This window comes from Meles meles, chromosome 11 (assembly GCF_922984935.1).
Source record: "Meles meles chromosome 11, mMelMel3.1 paternal haplotype, whole genome shotgun sequence".
Lineage (NCBI taxonomy): Eukaryota > Metazoa > Chordata > Mammalia > Carnivora > Mustelidae > Meles > Meles meles.
Genome location: NC_060076.1, coordinates 37,241,591 through 37,258,667, shown reverse-complemented (window position 1 = coordinate 37,258,667; position 17,077 = coordinate 37,241,591). Strand labels below are relative to the sequence as shown.

The following is a 17,077-nucleotide window of genomic DNA, read 5'->3' as shown; positions in this document are numbered from 1 at the left end:
CCCTGGAGAGAGAGGCGAGAGGAACTCACTGCCTCTCAGGCACTCACAATCACACCTGCCACAGGTACACAGGCTGCCACTAGCAAGCACACGCTTGCCACTGCCAGCCTTACTGTCACACTGCCATACAGCCATTCATACAGACATTGCTGCACCTGAGAGCAGGTGGCTGCTGGACCCTATTCCTTCACTCTCCACACCTGGGGATCAGGTCTAGCTCCTGCTGCACCGGACAGGACTTGCTGGGCAAGTGCCTCTGAGAACCTGAGGAGGTGGCTTCCAGAGCTGCAGCTTTCCAAGCAGGCTCCTGTGGAGCAATCAGAGGTGAGGGGCTGGGCTGGGCATGTTTAAGCGCACAGTGCTCTCCTGCCCATCCCCAGCAGCACCCCCACTACAGGCCCGAGGAGCTTTCCGGAGCTTCCCACACTTCTGGGGAGAAGACTTCTTAGCCAGCTTGATGTTTAAAATTCAGCTGGAGCCCTTAAAACTTCGAGCGTGGACGCTGAATGGGTTTGTAAAGTTCCGGTAAGTCCCTCTGGAGAAGGGCACTCATATCCGTACCACTTCAAATTCTCCACATCACATCCCCCTTCATTGCCAACCATATCATCCTCATCTCATCCCCATTACATGTAAGAACCCCCCCTCCTACCTCACCCTTACATTTGAATGAACTGCACCCCTTGTCATTCATCTCCTATACCAAACCTTTTGGGCATCCATCCATTTTCCACAGACATCTCCTCCAGTATTTCAACTCTCTACATCTCTCTCTCAACCCATTGGTAACCCATTTTCCACCTCCGTCATTTCCATTTGTCATCCCTTGTCCCCTTCACCAGTAATTCATTTTCTGTATCAACTCCTGTATCCCCTCCCTATTTCTGTATCTCCTCCGTATACAGGCCTTCTTGCTATTTCTCATTTTTCACTACTGCCTCTACATGAACATCCTCTTCATTCTTCTCCATCCAAGGCAGTGCCATGCCATGGGGTTCCTTTGTCATTCCAACACGTGGCTTGTGGGTATGGGGAGGGAGGGAGAGAGGGAGGAAAGGAGGAGGAAAAAGGCAATTCCTGAAAAAGCTTGCTCTGTGTCTGTGGAGACAAGAGAATTGTAGGTCTAGAATGCTTATCAGGTGAGTGCCAGGAAGGAAGCTGGCCTGATGAGGAGGTAATACAGGGACAGCAAGAGGAGGGTGGGAGCATTGGCAAGCTGTTCCACTTGCCCTCTACCTAGAAGCTGCTGTGGCTCTCTGGGGGCACCCTCTTGATGGGTTCCTTCCCAGTCCTGGGGTGGTGGGGAGAAGGTGTGGGCTGAGGCAGAGATGGCAGACCACCCCCAGTTCCCTTTCAGACAGCGTTTACCGCTGCTTCCGAAAATGGCTGCCCACCCCCAGATGCTCTTCTCTCACTCTTCCAACCCCAGCTTCCCCCACCAGGCGTGACATGCTGGTAGGGGGATAAGGGGGAGTACCCGCCTTTATGGAGCCTTCTCTTCGTCAGAGTGAGGTGACTCCCAGAACCATGAGTCAACTCAGCCACCTGCAACAGGCCCTATGGGGGCAGGAGCTAGGGCCATTGTCCCTGCCTTCCTGGGGCCTTAAGGCCTCCCCTTACCCATTACAGCCCTCACTCCTGCCAGAAAACCCTGTATACCTCACTGAAGCAATCAGAGGCAGAAAACCAGGTCTCGGCTATGGCTGCCAGCCCAGGACATTGCTAGAAAGACTCTGATTTTCTGGGCTTTGGTAGGTGTTGGCCAAGCCTCTGAAGGCCTAGAGAATATCTTCTGGCCATCTCCCCAGCTACAGAAAATTCCCCTTCCCTTCTGTCCACCATGTAGGCAGTGATGAAGGGGGATTAGGGTGAAGAATGAGGGCCCTATGTTTCTCCCTCACAAAACAAATGCCCCTGCATCCAGCTTAGAAGGAACTATCAGAGGAGTGTGAACCTGGCCCTGGGCCAGATCCTGAAACACTGGGCAGGTGAGAAGGAGGGACTAGTAGGGAAGGGAAGGTATTAAGGAAATAGTGATTAGTGCCTAACTATTCTGACAACTAAGGTTAAGAAAGGCCCTATGCCCAGGATGCTTTTGTTCACTAACACTAGTGCTTAGATGGCAAAGACATGTCTTCACATACATTTTGTGTGTAGACACTGGGAAATGAGTAAAGGGAACTATTGCCCTGGTTGGAGGAAGGACAGTGTCATCCCCCTGCTAATAAGAGAGTTAGAAACACCAGTTTCCAAAGGCTATGAGTCATCCTCTGATCTGAGTCACACGTGAGGCTTAGCATCATCTGGGGAGCAGGGACAAGGAGGCCTGGGGTCTTCACTAGTGGAGAGGACTCCAGACACCCACACCCTGACTCAGCCTGGCTGGCCAGGACAGCTGGCTATAGATCGGGCCTGTCCCTAGTCCTGGGCTACTGCCCCAGCTGCCCTTAGCCCGGGCATCTTGCCTGAGGAGTGGCGTAAAAGACCACAACGCTCAGGTGACCTCACCCAGTACACTGATCTTTGCCAGCCTCTGTGTGTGGGCCTGTCAGTCCATGGTGCCACCTCATGCAGCAGGACCTCTCAGGGGTCCTCAGTCTGGCCCAAGGATCTGGGCCTTAGCCTAGCCCCTAGTAGGCCACAGCCCCCAGCTTCTTGCCGGGAAAATCCAGAAGCTGACGAAAGAATCACAGAATCCTAGAATGTCAGAGCTGGAAGAGATCATCTAGTCCAAACCTTTCATTTCACTGATGGGGAGACAGAGGCCTACAGAAAAGGCATGACCTGCTGAAAGTCACACAGTGAGTCACTTAGAGATTATAGGATCATCAGGAACAGGGCTGGGTCAGGAGGGAAGAGGAGCTTCAAGAACTGCCCCTGGGTTTCTTTCAGAAACAAGGAGACAAGTGCCGGTCCAGTGGCTGTGATGGGAAAGGATTATTACAAGATTCTTGGGATCCCATCGGGAGCCAATGAGGATGAGATCAAGAAAGCCTACCGGAAGATGGCCTTGAAGTACCACCCAGACAAGAACAAAGAACCCAATGCTGAGGAGAAGTTTAAGGAGATTGCAGAGGCCTATGATGTGCTGAGTGACCCTAAGAAACGGGGCCTGTATGACCAGTATGGGGAGGAAGGTAAGAGGGCAGTGCTCCAGTCTGATACTGGAACCCTGTCCTTGGCCTGGGGTGCTGGGTGACCCAGTTCTCATAGGCAACTGGAAGCTGAGGAGGGGGTGAGGGAGGCAAGTGTACTCAGCACTGACACCTGGAGGAGAGAAGAGACCACCCACTACCCAGCCTTGGCTTACCATAGTTCTCCCCATTTCTCTCTGCCCCTCTCTCTCCTCAAATTCAGACCTTAGAGACTTCTGGAGTCGGGAGCAGAGGCCTTCCCCCTCCTTTTTTTCCCTCCCAGCCTTATTAGTCCAGTCTGAAGTCCCAGCCACTTCATTGGCTGATAGGGAAGGTTAGGGAGAAGGAGTGTGTGTGGTTTGGCGGTCTGAGGACAGAGCATTTACATTCATCAGCATCAAAGTTTGGCCCTTAAGCAGCCTGGGAATTAACCACTGGAGCTCTGATATGGAGAGATGATCTTCCCCTTCCTTGCCCACTTCAAGCCAGCATAACAGAGGGGGAGATTTGCCTCCCTGAGGAAGTGGCAGGGATCCAAGGATGGAAGGGGAACTGCTGCTGGCATCTTGCCACCCTCCCTGAAGTAGCTGATGGCCTCGCACAGGGTGGCAGGAAAGGCCCAAATAAAGCCTCTGAGAGGGCGGCTCCTCCCAGTACATCCCACAGGCATGAGGTAGCTGCTAATTCTGGGCCTGCCCCTCAGGGCCGCCTGCCACCCGCCAGCCACAGGCACCTGTTAGGCTATATTAAGAGACGTTGCCACAGCTGAAGACTCTCCTTCCCAAGAGGAACTGTCCTTCCTGCCCAATGGCATCTACCTTTCTTCCACATTCTCCTCCTCACTCTCCCCACTCCAGCCTCAAAACTAGATGGGCTAATGATATGTACTGTACCTGCTACAGAGTGTGCTCAAGTGTTGTTTTCCTCTCCTCCTCGCTTTGTGTCCTGTGCTAGCCTCTCTGCACCCCAGTCCTCCCAACCCCCTCTCCTCATTCTCCATGCCAGTAGTTCTTTTAGTTTTAACCCGCTTATCTACTAGACTTGCCAGCTTCCAGATTCACAGACATCTGCTGGAATCCCCAGTGTTCTCGCAGCTAAGACATTTTTCTCTCTGGGGTGGAGGGGGTGGGGAAGAGGGAAGCAGTGTACACACCATGCCACCGTGTGACCTGTCTAGGAATTGCACTCTTTTCTCCACTTGGCCTCACCTTTATTAGCTGAAGAGCTACCCAGAAACTTCACCCCGCCTGCATGACCAAGCCTGAGTGAAGGGCAAAGCTCAGCCCCTAGGCCCAGACACTGGGTTCTGCTGTCAATCTACAGCCCAGGAGGTCTCCAAAGAATGCAGCACAACCTGAAGGAGAAACCCAGGGCCCGGGGAAAGAGAACCAGCCTTGAAAATGTGGGTTCTATTTGTCAGCCCTGCCCCCGCCCCAAGAGCCAGCCAGCAGAAGTGTGCACAGAGATTCTCTGCACAATCCTGGCTGGGACAAGTTGTTGGACAGCTTGGAAAAGGGGGTGGTCACTGCCACTGCAACAGGGATCCCTACAGAGAAGTTTCCCCTCCTGCTGTTACCAGTCCAACCTCTCTCACTGAGCTTTGGCCAGCTTCTTGAACTTACCTGATAATCAGACCCTCAGTATAAGCAAAGAACAGACCCCGAGTCTCAGGGGAGGGATGAAGAGACAGCTGCCACAAATCTCTGAACTGCCTGCCACTTGGCCTCTCTAATGAAACCTAAGTCTGTCCTTGTGGTCCCAGGAAATAAGAGACTAATTTAATTTAGGCTTAGACTTCCACAGCCAATTGAAACTTGAGATAAAAAGCCTCAAAGAGAAGAGAAGCCTCTTCCCCTAGCCTGTGCCCCACCCGAGTCAACACATTGTAGATCCTTTCTCAGTGTTAACCCCCTCCCTCACTCCTCCCCACACCTCACCCCATCACCACCACTACCATCCCCCTGTGAAGGCTGCCTCCAGCAATCTGAGCTCCTTAGGCAGGACCTGACTGTGATAGAGCAGCTACCACCACTACCCACAATGTGCCAGCGCATTCATGCATTTTGGTTGTTCTGACATCAGGTATAGGGTGTGGGGCTTGGTGTTGTAAAAGTCCAAGAAGCACTATTCCCATTTGTATTCTATGTCTGTCCAGTGTGTGAACAGCACCCCTGGAGTTGTACAATACCATGAGCTCTGAGTGTGGAAACAAAACATCTGAAAACTTTTTCTAGAGAAACAGCTCCTTGGGGCACCTGGGTGGGTCAGTCAGTTAAGCATCTGACTTTGGGTCCAGTCATGATCTCAGGGGTCCTGGAATCAAGCCCCCCTGTCCTGCCCCCTCATCCAGCTCCTTTGTGTCCAGGCCCTGTGTCCAGTTCCCCACCCCTCACTCTACCATAGGGCTCCCTATTCAGCAGGGAAACTGCTTGTCCCTCTCCCTCTGCCCCTCCCACCCCCCCACCCCCAGCTCATGGGCACACTGTCTCTCTCTTGCTCTCCCTTTCTCTCTCTCATATAAATAAAATATTTTTTAAAAAGAAAGAAAAAGAAATAGCTCCTCATCTCCAAGCTAATGAGCTTTCCTGCTTTTTGGGGCCCTCCTGATTTCCCATTTGGGTAGGAGTCAGGAAGAAGAACACTAGAAGCAGAATGAGCGTGGGCTTCCTCCTGGACGGTATCCCCACATTATTTGGGACAGGTCACTTACTGGCTTCCTGTATAGTTAAATCCTGTCCAGTTGCCTCTTACTCTGTGTGTCTTAGGAGATAAACAAAGATTTGGGAGTCAGGTATGACTGTAATGTGATCCCAGGCCAGCCACTCAAGGCTTTGTGAGATATCTTTGGGTCGTGGGGACATGGAAGAGACTACATGACTGGAAGTCCTATCCTCCCAAGTCTTCTAGCCTTGGCTTTTCTATCCCTTAGGTAACTCAGCTTCTTTGAACCTCATGATGTGCTTTATTATCAAACATTTAATTAAGAATAGAAATTAATCTTATCAGAGACTTTTCTTACTCTGTTATGCCAGTCCTCTCTATGCGAGTTGAAGGGGGCTTCTTTCTCTAGGCCCATGAACTAGGAGCTAGAGGGCAGGGGGCGGAGATTGGGGTGGAGCCAGGACCAGCCACACGATGCCTAACTTCTCCTCCCTGCAGGCCTGAAGACCGGAGGTGGTTCATCAGGTGGCTCCAGTGGCTCCTTTCACTACACCTTTCATGGGGATCCCCATGCCACCTTTGCCTCCTTCTTTGGTGGCTCCAACCCCTTCGATATCTTCTTTGCCAGCAGCCGATCCACTAGACCATTCGGTGGCTTTGACCCAGAGGACATGGATGTGGATGAAGATGAGGATCCATTTGGTGCCTTTGGCCGCTTTGGCTTCAATGGGCTGAGTAGGGGTCCAAGGCGAGCCCCAGAACCACTGTACCCTCGGCGCAAGGTACAAGATCCACCTGTGGTGCATGAGCTGCGGGTGTCCCTGGAAGAGATCTACCACGGCTCCACCAAGCGCATGAAGATCACAAGGCGGCGCCTCAACCCTGACGGGCGAACTGTGCGCACCGAGGACAAGATCCTACACATTGTCATCAAGCGTGGCTGGAAGGAAGGCACCAAGATCACCTTTCCCAAAGAGGGTGATGCCACACCTGACAACATCCCTGCTGACATTGTCTTTGTGCTCAAAGACAAGCCCCATGCACACTTCCGTCGAGATGGCACCAACGTGCTCTACAGTGCCCTGATTAGCCTCAAGGAGGTAGGGCTTGGGTCAGGTTGTGTGTGTGTTGGGGAGGGGAGGGAAAATGGGCACATTCTTTCCTCACTTCAATCTTTTCCTCCCTTCTCACTCTATGCCACCTTTTCCTCACTCTGCCTCATTTTCCCCAGGCGCTGTGTGGCTGCACTGTGAACATTCCCACTATTGATGGCCGGGTGATCCCATTACCCTGCAATGATGTCATCAAGCCAGGCACCGTGAAGAGACTCCGTGGGGAGGGCCTTCCCTTCCCCAAAGTGCCCACCCAGCGAGGAGACCTCATTGTCGAGTTCAAAGTTCGCTTCCCAGACAGATTAACGCCACAGACACGACAGATTCTTAAGCAGCACCTACCCTGTTCTTAGGCTCTGCCCCGGCCAGCCCAGAGTCTACCACAGCAATACCCCCTACACTCACCCTACCCAGTGTGCACCCAGCTTGGTGTCCACCAGACACGGGCAACTTTTTCTAAAATGGAAAAAAAAAAAAAAAGCCACTGGATTTCAGGAAAATGTTCCTGTCCCTGACCCTTTTCAGAGCTGGGCTGCCTTGGGGAAGTGGGTGGGAGGTGGGGAGAGCTAGCCCAGGCCAGGGGTCAATTTTCATGTCACTTGTTTTGAATCCAGTAACCACGCCAGTGGCTGGAGAGTGACCTGAGTGCTACTTGAAGATACAGAGATTCCTTGTCCATGCCTGTAAATAGCATGTCCTCTTTCCCCTCTCAGCTTTGCTAATACCTCTCCTCTCCCTTCTCTTCAGCTTCCTCCTACTGGGGGATGAAGAAGATAGAAAGGGCACTGCTTCCCCACCCCCACCCCACCCCTAGGTCCACAGTGTCTAAGGTTAATGCACACATATTCACTCACACAAAGCACTCACCTAGAGCTATCTGTGCCTCTCTGGAGTAGAGATAAGAAGGGAAGGTCCGTAACCCATGAACCGGGCCACTGAGCACGAGACACTTTTCATTTGGGGCAGGAAGGTAAACAGGGCCCTTGGCAGCCTCCCTGAGAGCTTCCCTGCCCAGATCCCACAGAGCTGAAAGTTCTGTCCTCCCTGCTGCTCTCAGGAGTGTGCAAGGTGGGGGGAGGCAAAGAGGGCCCGCTGTATTAAGGCTAAGAGGTAGGGGGCAAGGTCCATCTCCCAGCCTTCATCAGGAAGGGAAAGGGCTTTGGGGTCAGGTGGCAGCTATTCCCCACCAAGAGATTCAGGGTCACAGGTTTCTCCCCACACCTCTGAACTCAGGGCCTAGCCACCCCCAAACTTCCAAATCCCACTTTTGTGATATGTGAAGCTACTTATTTCTTACCCTTCATGGAGGCTGCGTGGGAGAATTTCCAGCCCTTTGATGTCTGTTACCCCACCCCACTCCTACAGTTGTATAAAGGTCAAATAGTGAAGAAGCTAGGGGAAGACGGCTTCAGCCAGGTCCTGGGGTGGGGTCTTTAGGTTTTCTCACTTTGACAAGCCCCTGAATGTTTTTATAGTAGTTTTTTTGTATTTTTTTGTAATGACAGTATTATGAAAAAAAATAAAGTATTTTAAAAATAAGGCATCTGAGCAGGAACAATGAACCTGGGATGGGGGCAGATGTGAAGTACCACTCAACTTCCCTCCAGGGCCCTGGTCACTGCAGAGAAATCCTGGAAGTCCCACAGTATAAGGTGAAGGGGACCCCTTCCTTCCTCTAAGCCTAGGCTCCTGGGATTTCTAAAACGTATACCCCAAACACAGCAGAGACAGAAGACACCATTCAACTATTAGAAGAAAAAAATCTATTTAGAAAGAATAAATACCCTTGGTTATGAGAAACAGAGACTATCCTCTTTGAAGGATGTGCTAGCATGAGAACTAATATATTTTCTCTACATGGACTGGAATTTTCCTTAGAGAAAAATGTTCCTCCTACGAGGGGATAAAGGAGGACTTTCTGGCAACTAGAAGAGAATCATCCCCACAGACAGAGCCTGGGGCAGTGGAAAAAGCGACTAGAGGTAGCTGGCTGGCGTCTCTGGCCCATGCTGGCAGGGCCTGGCTGGGGATGCAGACTCCCTAGAAGGAATGAACACTGTTGCTGATCCTTAAATCTTACAATTTTCTGGGGATGTTTGTCCTTGTCTCTGAATTACTTATCCCTGCTGAGACAACTCTGATCCTCAGGGCCTGCATGTGGCCTGCCGGATGCACTTGTCAATCTCCTTGGATCTGGGTAAGGAGGGGACCCATAGTCATAGGAATGCCCACCTGCAGGCTATGCCTAGGCCTGGACTTCCTCCTGATGCTGACTTTCTTATATGCCTAAGCCCCGGATTCTTCTTCAAGATCAAGCCCACAAGAACGATGCCCTCCTAAGCTTCACAGTGCCATGAAGACACCTTCACCGGGGCCTAGACTCCATACAGAGGCTAACACAAACTAAGCTTAACAGGGAACTTCTGCCCTTGTCTTTTCTCCTGGGACAATGCCAGTGAAAAAGCTTCTCATCCTTTTACCTACAGTACTTTGGGGAGAAGCCTGTTCCTTCCACTGCAGAAACCAAGGGGTCTTGTTCACAAAGGTGTCTGCAAATTTCCTGGCCTGGGCAGGGAGATCCCCAACCCTGCATCCGCTACTCGGGGCTTTCTTGTTTTGGGTCCCCTAGGTTGTCCCTCTTTGCTTGGGACTAAATTATTGTCCTGGCTCTTTCCCGAGGCCTGAAGCTTTGGGATCCAGGTCTGCTGAGCCAGACTACTTCCTCTGGCTTCAGTGTGTAAATGTAAGACCTGGGAAACTGTCGTATCTCACTGAGCACTCTCTGGGGATAAGCTTATGAGTCCTTAAAAGCCAGGCTATCTGAGGCCAGCGGTACTCCCATGAGAAAACCCTGAAGCTGGTTCTGCGCTCTAACTACAACTTGAGCCTTTCCCATCTTAGAGGCTGCATGGGGGATTTGTGGTCATTTAATGCCTTTGTAACTCTACACACACACACACACACACACACACACACACACCCCTACCAACATAAAAGTCAAGATAGTAAAAGAGCTAAGGGAAAGACTAGTTTTGCCAGGTCCTAGGCAGTGGGGTCTTAACTCACTTTGAGAAGCCCCTGAAGCCTTTTATAGTAGTGTGTGTGTATATGTGTATAATTTTGTAATTACAGTACTGTGACTGTCATTTGCTCATTTGTATGACAGTAACATGTTCTTTAAGGCCTGGCCATCCTGAATCTTAGGCAGCCATCACTCTTGGTGGTAGGGGCCATTCATTGGTCACTGGAGCTCCTTGACCACTCAGATAGCCATTTAGCTTCTGGGCATCTCCCAGCTCACTGACTCAGAACATCTTAGCACCTGGAGTCTTCTTGGACTTCACTATCTTCCTAGACTATTTGACCCTTGAAGGAATCCCTAAATTAATCTCCAATATCCTTTGCCTAAAGTGGAAACTCCAAGAAGATGCTTCCCTCTGTGGCCATCCCCCTCCAGACACTCCTCCTCTGCATCTGGGGCACTGCTTCTCCATGGCTGGAGTCTGTGGGCACACAACCCCACTCTTAACCCTTGGGTCACAACTCCATTCTTAACCCTTGGGTCATGTCCTGCCATCATTTGGAAGTGACTCTGGACTGCCTCTCTTATCCCCCATACACTTGCATTCTGCCATGATGCCATGATTTGTCCAGAATGATGGGCAAAAGTTTGTCTGCTCTTCTTCTTGGACTGAGGGTCCTATGTGAGCCAGAACCAGCATCTCAGGGCCCTCTGGCTTCCTTGCTCACAGGAAGCAGGGAAAGAACTATACAGGGTAGGGACTGAATTTTTTGTGATCAGCATATCCTCTGACCTACACAATGGTTTCTTTCAAAGAGCTACGCAACCTTGGCTTAGCCATTCCTAAAACATGTGTGGCTGAGAGAGAAAAGTGGACTGGCATTGTCCACTGGACTGTCCACTGGCACAGTCCATTGGACTGTCTCCAACAACGGAACAGTTTTATGATTCAAGGACCTGGTGAGGTAAGCTCTACCTCTGCCACACCCAAAATTATATAACCTGGGCTTCCTAGTGCTTAGTTAATGCCTATCTATATCAAGGAAGGGAAGATACCTTTCAAGAGGTATTCAGCCAGTGTTCCTGACTCATTGAGGGTACCAAATTTCCAGTTTCTAAGCAGCTATAAGAGTTCCCAGGAGGCGGCAAATGTATAATAGGCAGCAAGCCATGAACAATACACACCTATAGGGATCCCACTGTGATAGACTTGTCCCAGCTTCCTGTCCAAGTAAACCAATGCATTTTCTAGTTGCTTCCAATTTAGTTTCTCTTTTGAACACCTTGAAAAGTAATTTTCTGACCAATTCTCTAAATGACTCAACAAGTCACTTTTTATCTCCTCTACAGAATCAGGCCCAAAGCCTCACTAGGTAGCTTTCTGAACTCCTTGATAAGTAACAATTCCATGATAGGTCTTTTCTGACTATGCCTCAGACTCTTCCCTTGGTCATTCCCTAACTGGAACTTTGGGGCTTCCTCACATAGGAACTTCCTGCGTGTCACAATCCAATCTTCCTTAGAGCCTTGCTACTTTGGCTCATAAACACATAGGGCTGTGAAAGTCTATGATTGTTCCTTAGCTGAGATTTTTCTGTTAGTTGTCACGAGGCTGCATCAATACCAGAGACTCTTGGATCATGCAAGCCAAGACCCACCACTGTCACATGGACTCTTTCAAAGGTGATGCACTCTAGTTGGTTCCAAATATTATTGCTTACAGTAAATTCTCTAGGAAGAATGGAAACTGCCACATAGGTCTGGGAGGCCAGACTATACTGAAAAAGATTAAAACTCACAAATCTACAAACCACTTCTGTAACAGGTATTAAATTTCATTTGAGGTGAGAGATTGTACCTCATGCTGGGTTCTAGGAAAGGATACCTCAGAGACTCTAATCTGGGATGAAAAAGAAGGTAGTAGGAGTGGGGGAGCAAGGCTGAAGTTTGGCTTGAGGTAGGGGCTGGTAATGAAGCAGGGTTCAGGGCTGGGGAAGCACTGGGGAACCTTTAGTCTGAATTTAAACTGAGGGGTGGAGGAGTGGGCATTAGAAATTATACCACAGTGGTGCCTGGGTAGCTCAGTCGGCTGAGCATCTAGTTTTTGGGTTTTGGCTCAGGTCATGATCTCAGGGTCACAAGACAACCCTGCCTCAGCTTCTGCACTAGGCTTGCAGCCTGCTTAAGAAGAATCTTAATCTTTCCCTCTCCCTCTGCCTCTACCTGCCCATCACTCACTCTCTCTCAAAACAAACAAACAAACAAAAAATTTAAACTAATGATTTTTAAAATGATGGGCATATATTACTCTGATTAAAAAAAAAACTAATTTGGGGTGCCTGGGTGGCTCAGTGGGTTAAGCCTCTGCCTTCGGCTCAGGTCATGATCTTAGGGTCCTGGGATCGAGCCCCGCATCTGACTCTCTGCTCAGCAGGGAGCCCATTTCCCCCTCTCTCTCTGTGGGTCTCTCTGCCTACTTGTGATCTCTATCTCTCTGTCAAATAAATAAATAAAATCTTTAAAAAACCCACCTAATTTTAAAAATAACCAACAAAAAAAGCAAACAAGTGTTTGATAGAGATTGCATTGTAAAAATCTCCACATAGATTCCACGTGGATGGAACTGGATAGTATTATGCTGAGTGAAATAAGTCAATAAGAGAAAGACAATTATCATATAGTTTCAGTCATATGCAGAATACAAGAAACAGTGCAGAGGATCATAGGGGAAGGGAGGGAAAACTGAATGGAATGTCATCAGAGAGGGAGACAAACCATGAGAAACTCTTTAACTATAGGAAACAAACTGAGGGGGTGCCTGGGTGGCTCAGTTGGTTAAGCAACTGCCTTCAGCTTGGGTCATGATCCTGAAGTCCCAGGACTGAGTCCCACATCAGGCTCCCTGCTCAGTGGGGAGTCTGCTTCTCTCCCTTCACACACACACACACACACACACACACACACACACACACTCTCTCTCTCTCTCATTCTCTCTCTCAAATAACTAAAACCTTAAAAAAAAAAAAAAAAAAGGGAGGGGCGCCTGGGTGGCTCAGTGGGTTGAGCCACTGCCTTCAGCTCAGGTCATGATCTCGGGGTCCTGGGATCAAGTCCCACATCGGGCTCTCTCTCAGCAGAGAGCCTGCTTCCCTTCCTCTCTCTCTGCCTGCCTCTCTTGTGATTTCTCTCTGTCAAATAAATAAATAAAATCTTTAAAAAAAAAAAAAAAAGGAAACAAATTGAGTGTTGCTGGAGGGCAGGCCGGTAGGGGGATGTGGTAGCTGGGTGATGGGCACGAATGACGGCATGTGACATGATGAGCACTGGGTGTTATATGCAACTGATGAATTACTGAACGCTACATCTGAAACTAATGATGCACTATATGTTGGATAATTGAATTTAAATTTCAAAAAAATCTCCAAGTAAGCCTGAAATAATCCAATTTAAAAAATGAAGTCTATAAGATCTCCATTTCTGACATTTAGTCTAGATATTATGAAATGTCCTCCCACTGCAAAACACCCAAATGCTGATAAATTAGAGCAAATACACTTTTAAGTGCATTGCTGAGCCCCTAAGAAAGTAAGGGAAGAGGAGCCTGGGTGGCTCAGTGGTTTAAGCCTCTGCCTTTGGCTCAGGTCCTGGGATCGAGCCCCACATCGGGATCTCTGCTCAGTGGGGAGCCTGTTTCTCCCTCTCTCTCTGCCTGCCTCTCTGCCTACTTGTGACCTCTCTCTCTGTCAAATAAATAAAATATTAAAAAAAAAAAGTAAGGGAAACGTTCAGTAAACAAAAAAAGAAGAGAGAAAAAGAAAAAGACAAATAAGAGAGAAGAGGAGGCACCTGGTTGGCTCAGACCATGAAGCATACAACTCTTGATCTGGGGGTTGTAAATTCAAGCCCCACGTTGAGTGTAGAGAGTACTTAAAAATGAAATCTTGAGAGAGAGAGAGAGGGAGGGGCGCCTGGGTGGCTCAGTGGGTTGGGTCTCAGCCTTCAGCTCAGGTCATGGTCTCAGGGTCCTGGGATCGAGCCCCAAATCGGGCTCTCTGCTCGGCGGGGAGCCTGCTTTCCATCTCTTTCTCTCTGCCTCCTTCTCTGCCTACTATGTGATCTCTGTCTGTCAAATTTTAAATAAATAAAATCTTTTAAAAAATTAAAAAATTTTTAAAAAGGGGGGGTGAGGAATGGAAGAAGAAAGGGAGGAAGCAGGGGAAAGGAAAGAAGGAAGGAAGAAAAAATTCTAGAGCCAAAATTAGATGGAAAGCCAACAGTGACACCAGGGCTGCCTTAGGAATATGCCCAAACCAGAAACCTAACGCTTTGCTGGTTATCAGCCCCACTGAGGAATAGTGTTTAGATTTAACAAAGGGAGCTGAATCTAAGGACAGCACATAAAGCACCCAAAAGGACTATATCTTAAAGATGTAAACAGAAAAATCCACATGCTAGTAACAAGAACCAACAAGAAAATCAATCTGTCTCTAGTGACACTAAGAATGGGGAGGAGAGACTGATTTGAGAAATAGACAAAGTCTACAAAACTGAGTAGAAAGACTAACAACATTAATGTTAATGATTTTCCCTAATAATTTATAATCATAATCCTAGTCTCGTACAATCCTGGAATTTGAATTTATACCATACTCACAGAATAAGAAATTTCAATACAAAAAATAGAAATAGTTCCAGGTTCTTCAAGATTCACAAAGCTAAAATTGAACCAAATATGAGCTCCTAATAATACATATATCAAACATATAAGGAATAAGACCTCCATAAGCCAAATTCCAGAGAAACTACAAACAGAAAAATAAGACATGTTCAGACTGCAGATACTGAAATTATAAGAAAAAGTACACAAAGTAAATAGATTTAAAGTGTTTTAAGTGAAAAGACAGAGATCATCTCTATGCAGAGCAGAAAGAAGGAACATTTAGACCTAACTGTATCTTCAGGGTAGGTTACCTAAGGAGATAATGCCTGAATTAAGACAGAAGGACATTTAAGAATTAGCCAAGTAGGAAAAAGTGGTTAGGGCATTCTAGAGAAAGAAATAAGAATCATCATGGGCAAAGATATGAAAGCAATAATGAGCACAGGGGGCTCAGGGGAAACTACTAACATTCTTCTTTATTAGAACAAATACAAGCAGGTAATGGCAAGATAAGCAAAGAAGTACAGAGAGACCTGTAAGTGGAGGGTTCTGTACACCATGTAGGAAATATGGCCTCACTGAAAGATTTTAAAGAGGGTAGTATCATGGTCATTTTTGGTGAGGAGAGAGGACTTAAGACAGACAAAGTTGGAGAAATGGAGATCAGCTAGGAGACAACTGCATTGTCTGTGAGAGAAATGATGAGAGCCTGAACTAATAGGATGACAGTGAGAATGGGGAAGAGAGATTTAAGAAACAGCAGATAAAATTAGCAAGAGTTGGAAAAAATAAAGGGGGACCAGTGTAGAATGGCTCCTGTTTCTTTTCTTTTCTTATGAGATTTTATTTATTTGATAGAGAGAGACACAGCAAGAGAGGGAAAACAAGCAAGGAGAGTGGGAGAGGGAGAAGCAGGCTTCCTGCCAAGCAGGGAGCCCAGTGCCGGGCTTGATCCCAGGATTCTAGGATCATGACCCCAGCTGAAGGCAGACGCTCAATGACTGAGCCACCCAGGCGCCCCTGACTCCTGCTTCTTGCCTGGGTGATTAGGTGATACTAATTGCTTTGGGGAACACAGCAGGAAGAGCAGACTGGGACAGAAGGAGAAAATGGTTTAAGTTATGAAGATGATAGACTGGGGTACCTGTGGGAAACTGAGCTTGGGGATGTTTAGAAAGCAACTGGGATTTACTAGACTGAAGCCCACAGAAGTCAGTGCAGAAATAACTAACCACACGAGGGGCTACTGACTACCTAAGATAACCTACTGTAGAGAATAACATAGTTATTAAAATTGATGGTTAGGAAGAGTTTACAGTGCATAGAAAAGGCTTACACTAAAATATTAACTGCCTTCCTACCTTATAAAAACCTACATTTATTTAATCAACATAAAAATATGAATAGCAAAGTCTGAAAAGAAATATGTCAAAGTGCTAGGGAAATTATTTTGAGATTGGAAGTTTATGGGATTCTTCTAGTTTTTCATATCTTCTAAATTCAGTATATAATACTATCTTAACTGTTTAAAAAAAAATAAAAGGCAGTATTTCTTCCTGCCTCTAGTGGGACATGGCTAAACTTCCAAACCCAAAACCTGACACACAGTAGCCCCTCAATAAATGCAGTAAAGTACCGATACCTGGGATCTGAAGACAGATGCCGCAGATTTTCCTATCTTCTTTTTAAAATTTTATTAAGTAACCTCTGCACCCAACGTGGGGCTCCAACTCCCAACCCCAAGATCAAGAGTCGCATGCTCTGACAAGGAGCAAGCCAGGCGCCCCAGATCTTGCTATGTTAAAAGCCTTGGCTTGGCTTGGCTTGGCTTGTCTGCTAGAGGCCTCCACGGTGGGCCTCGGCTCCTCAGGAGCCCGCCTCACCTCAGCCGCTTGATACTCTGGTATCTGGTGGGCCTGTGCTGGGCTGTCTCCCACCACTCCCACTGGCGCCCCCCCGCGGCCTCACAACGCCCTTCATCCTCCTCTGAAATTTCCCCGGGGCCAGGTCCGGCATCCTGCCTCCTGTGGATGAGTGTGAAGGAAGGAGAGTTTGAGAAACTGACCTCTCCTGGAGGAGTGGCTCCGTGAGGTCTCACTGTCCTCTGACCAGTCCAGACATGTTCAGGACACCGGGCCTATCCGGGACACTGGACAAGACCATGTCCGTGCGGCCAGGCTAGTGGGGCCGGGCTGCTGGCGGGGCCCTTCCCGCGACATGGCCATGGAGGAGGCGGGGAGAAGGGGAGGAAAGAAAAAGGGCGGGGACGTAAGGAAAAAGGGAAAAGGGAGGGGGAAAGGAAAGGGAGAAGGAGGGAGAGAAGAATCACTGGCGGGTTGGGCAGCGAAGAAGCCGCTGCGGCGGCGACGCATCAACGCTCCAACCCACGGCGGGTCCTCCGCGCAGCGCCCCCTACCCAGAAGCCTCATCGCGGGAGGTGGGGTAGTCCCGCGGCGGGAAGGGCTCTGGGGCGTCGTTAAAGTCCCTT

The 17,077-nt window shown here is 48.7% G+C and overlaps 1 protein-coding gene across 1 annotated transcript; it reads left to right on the top strand.

Annotated features, from left to right (window-relative positions):
- Nucleotides 1–330: 330 nt before the first annotated feature.
- DNAJB5 (DnaJ heat shock protein family (Hsp40) member B5) lies at nt 331–8,446 on the top strand. Its single transcript, XM_046023830.1, has 4 exons — nt 331–525; nt 2,893–3,137; nt 6,294–6,895; nt 7,027–8,446. The coding sequence occupies exons 1-4, from the start codon at nt 344–346 to the stop codon at nt 7,258–7,260; spliced, it is 1,263 nt and encodes a 420-aa protein (XP_045879786.1). The 5' UTR covers nt 331–343; the 3' UTR covers nt 7,261–8,446.
- Nucleotides 8,447–17,077: the final 8,631 nt, after the last annotated feature.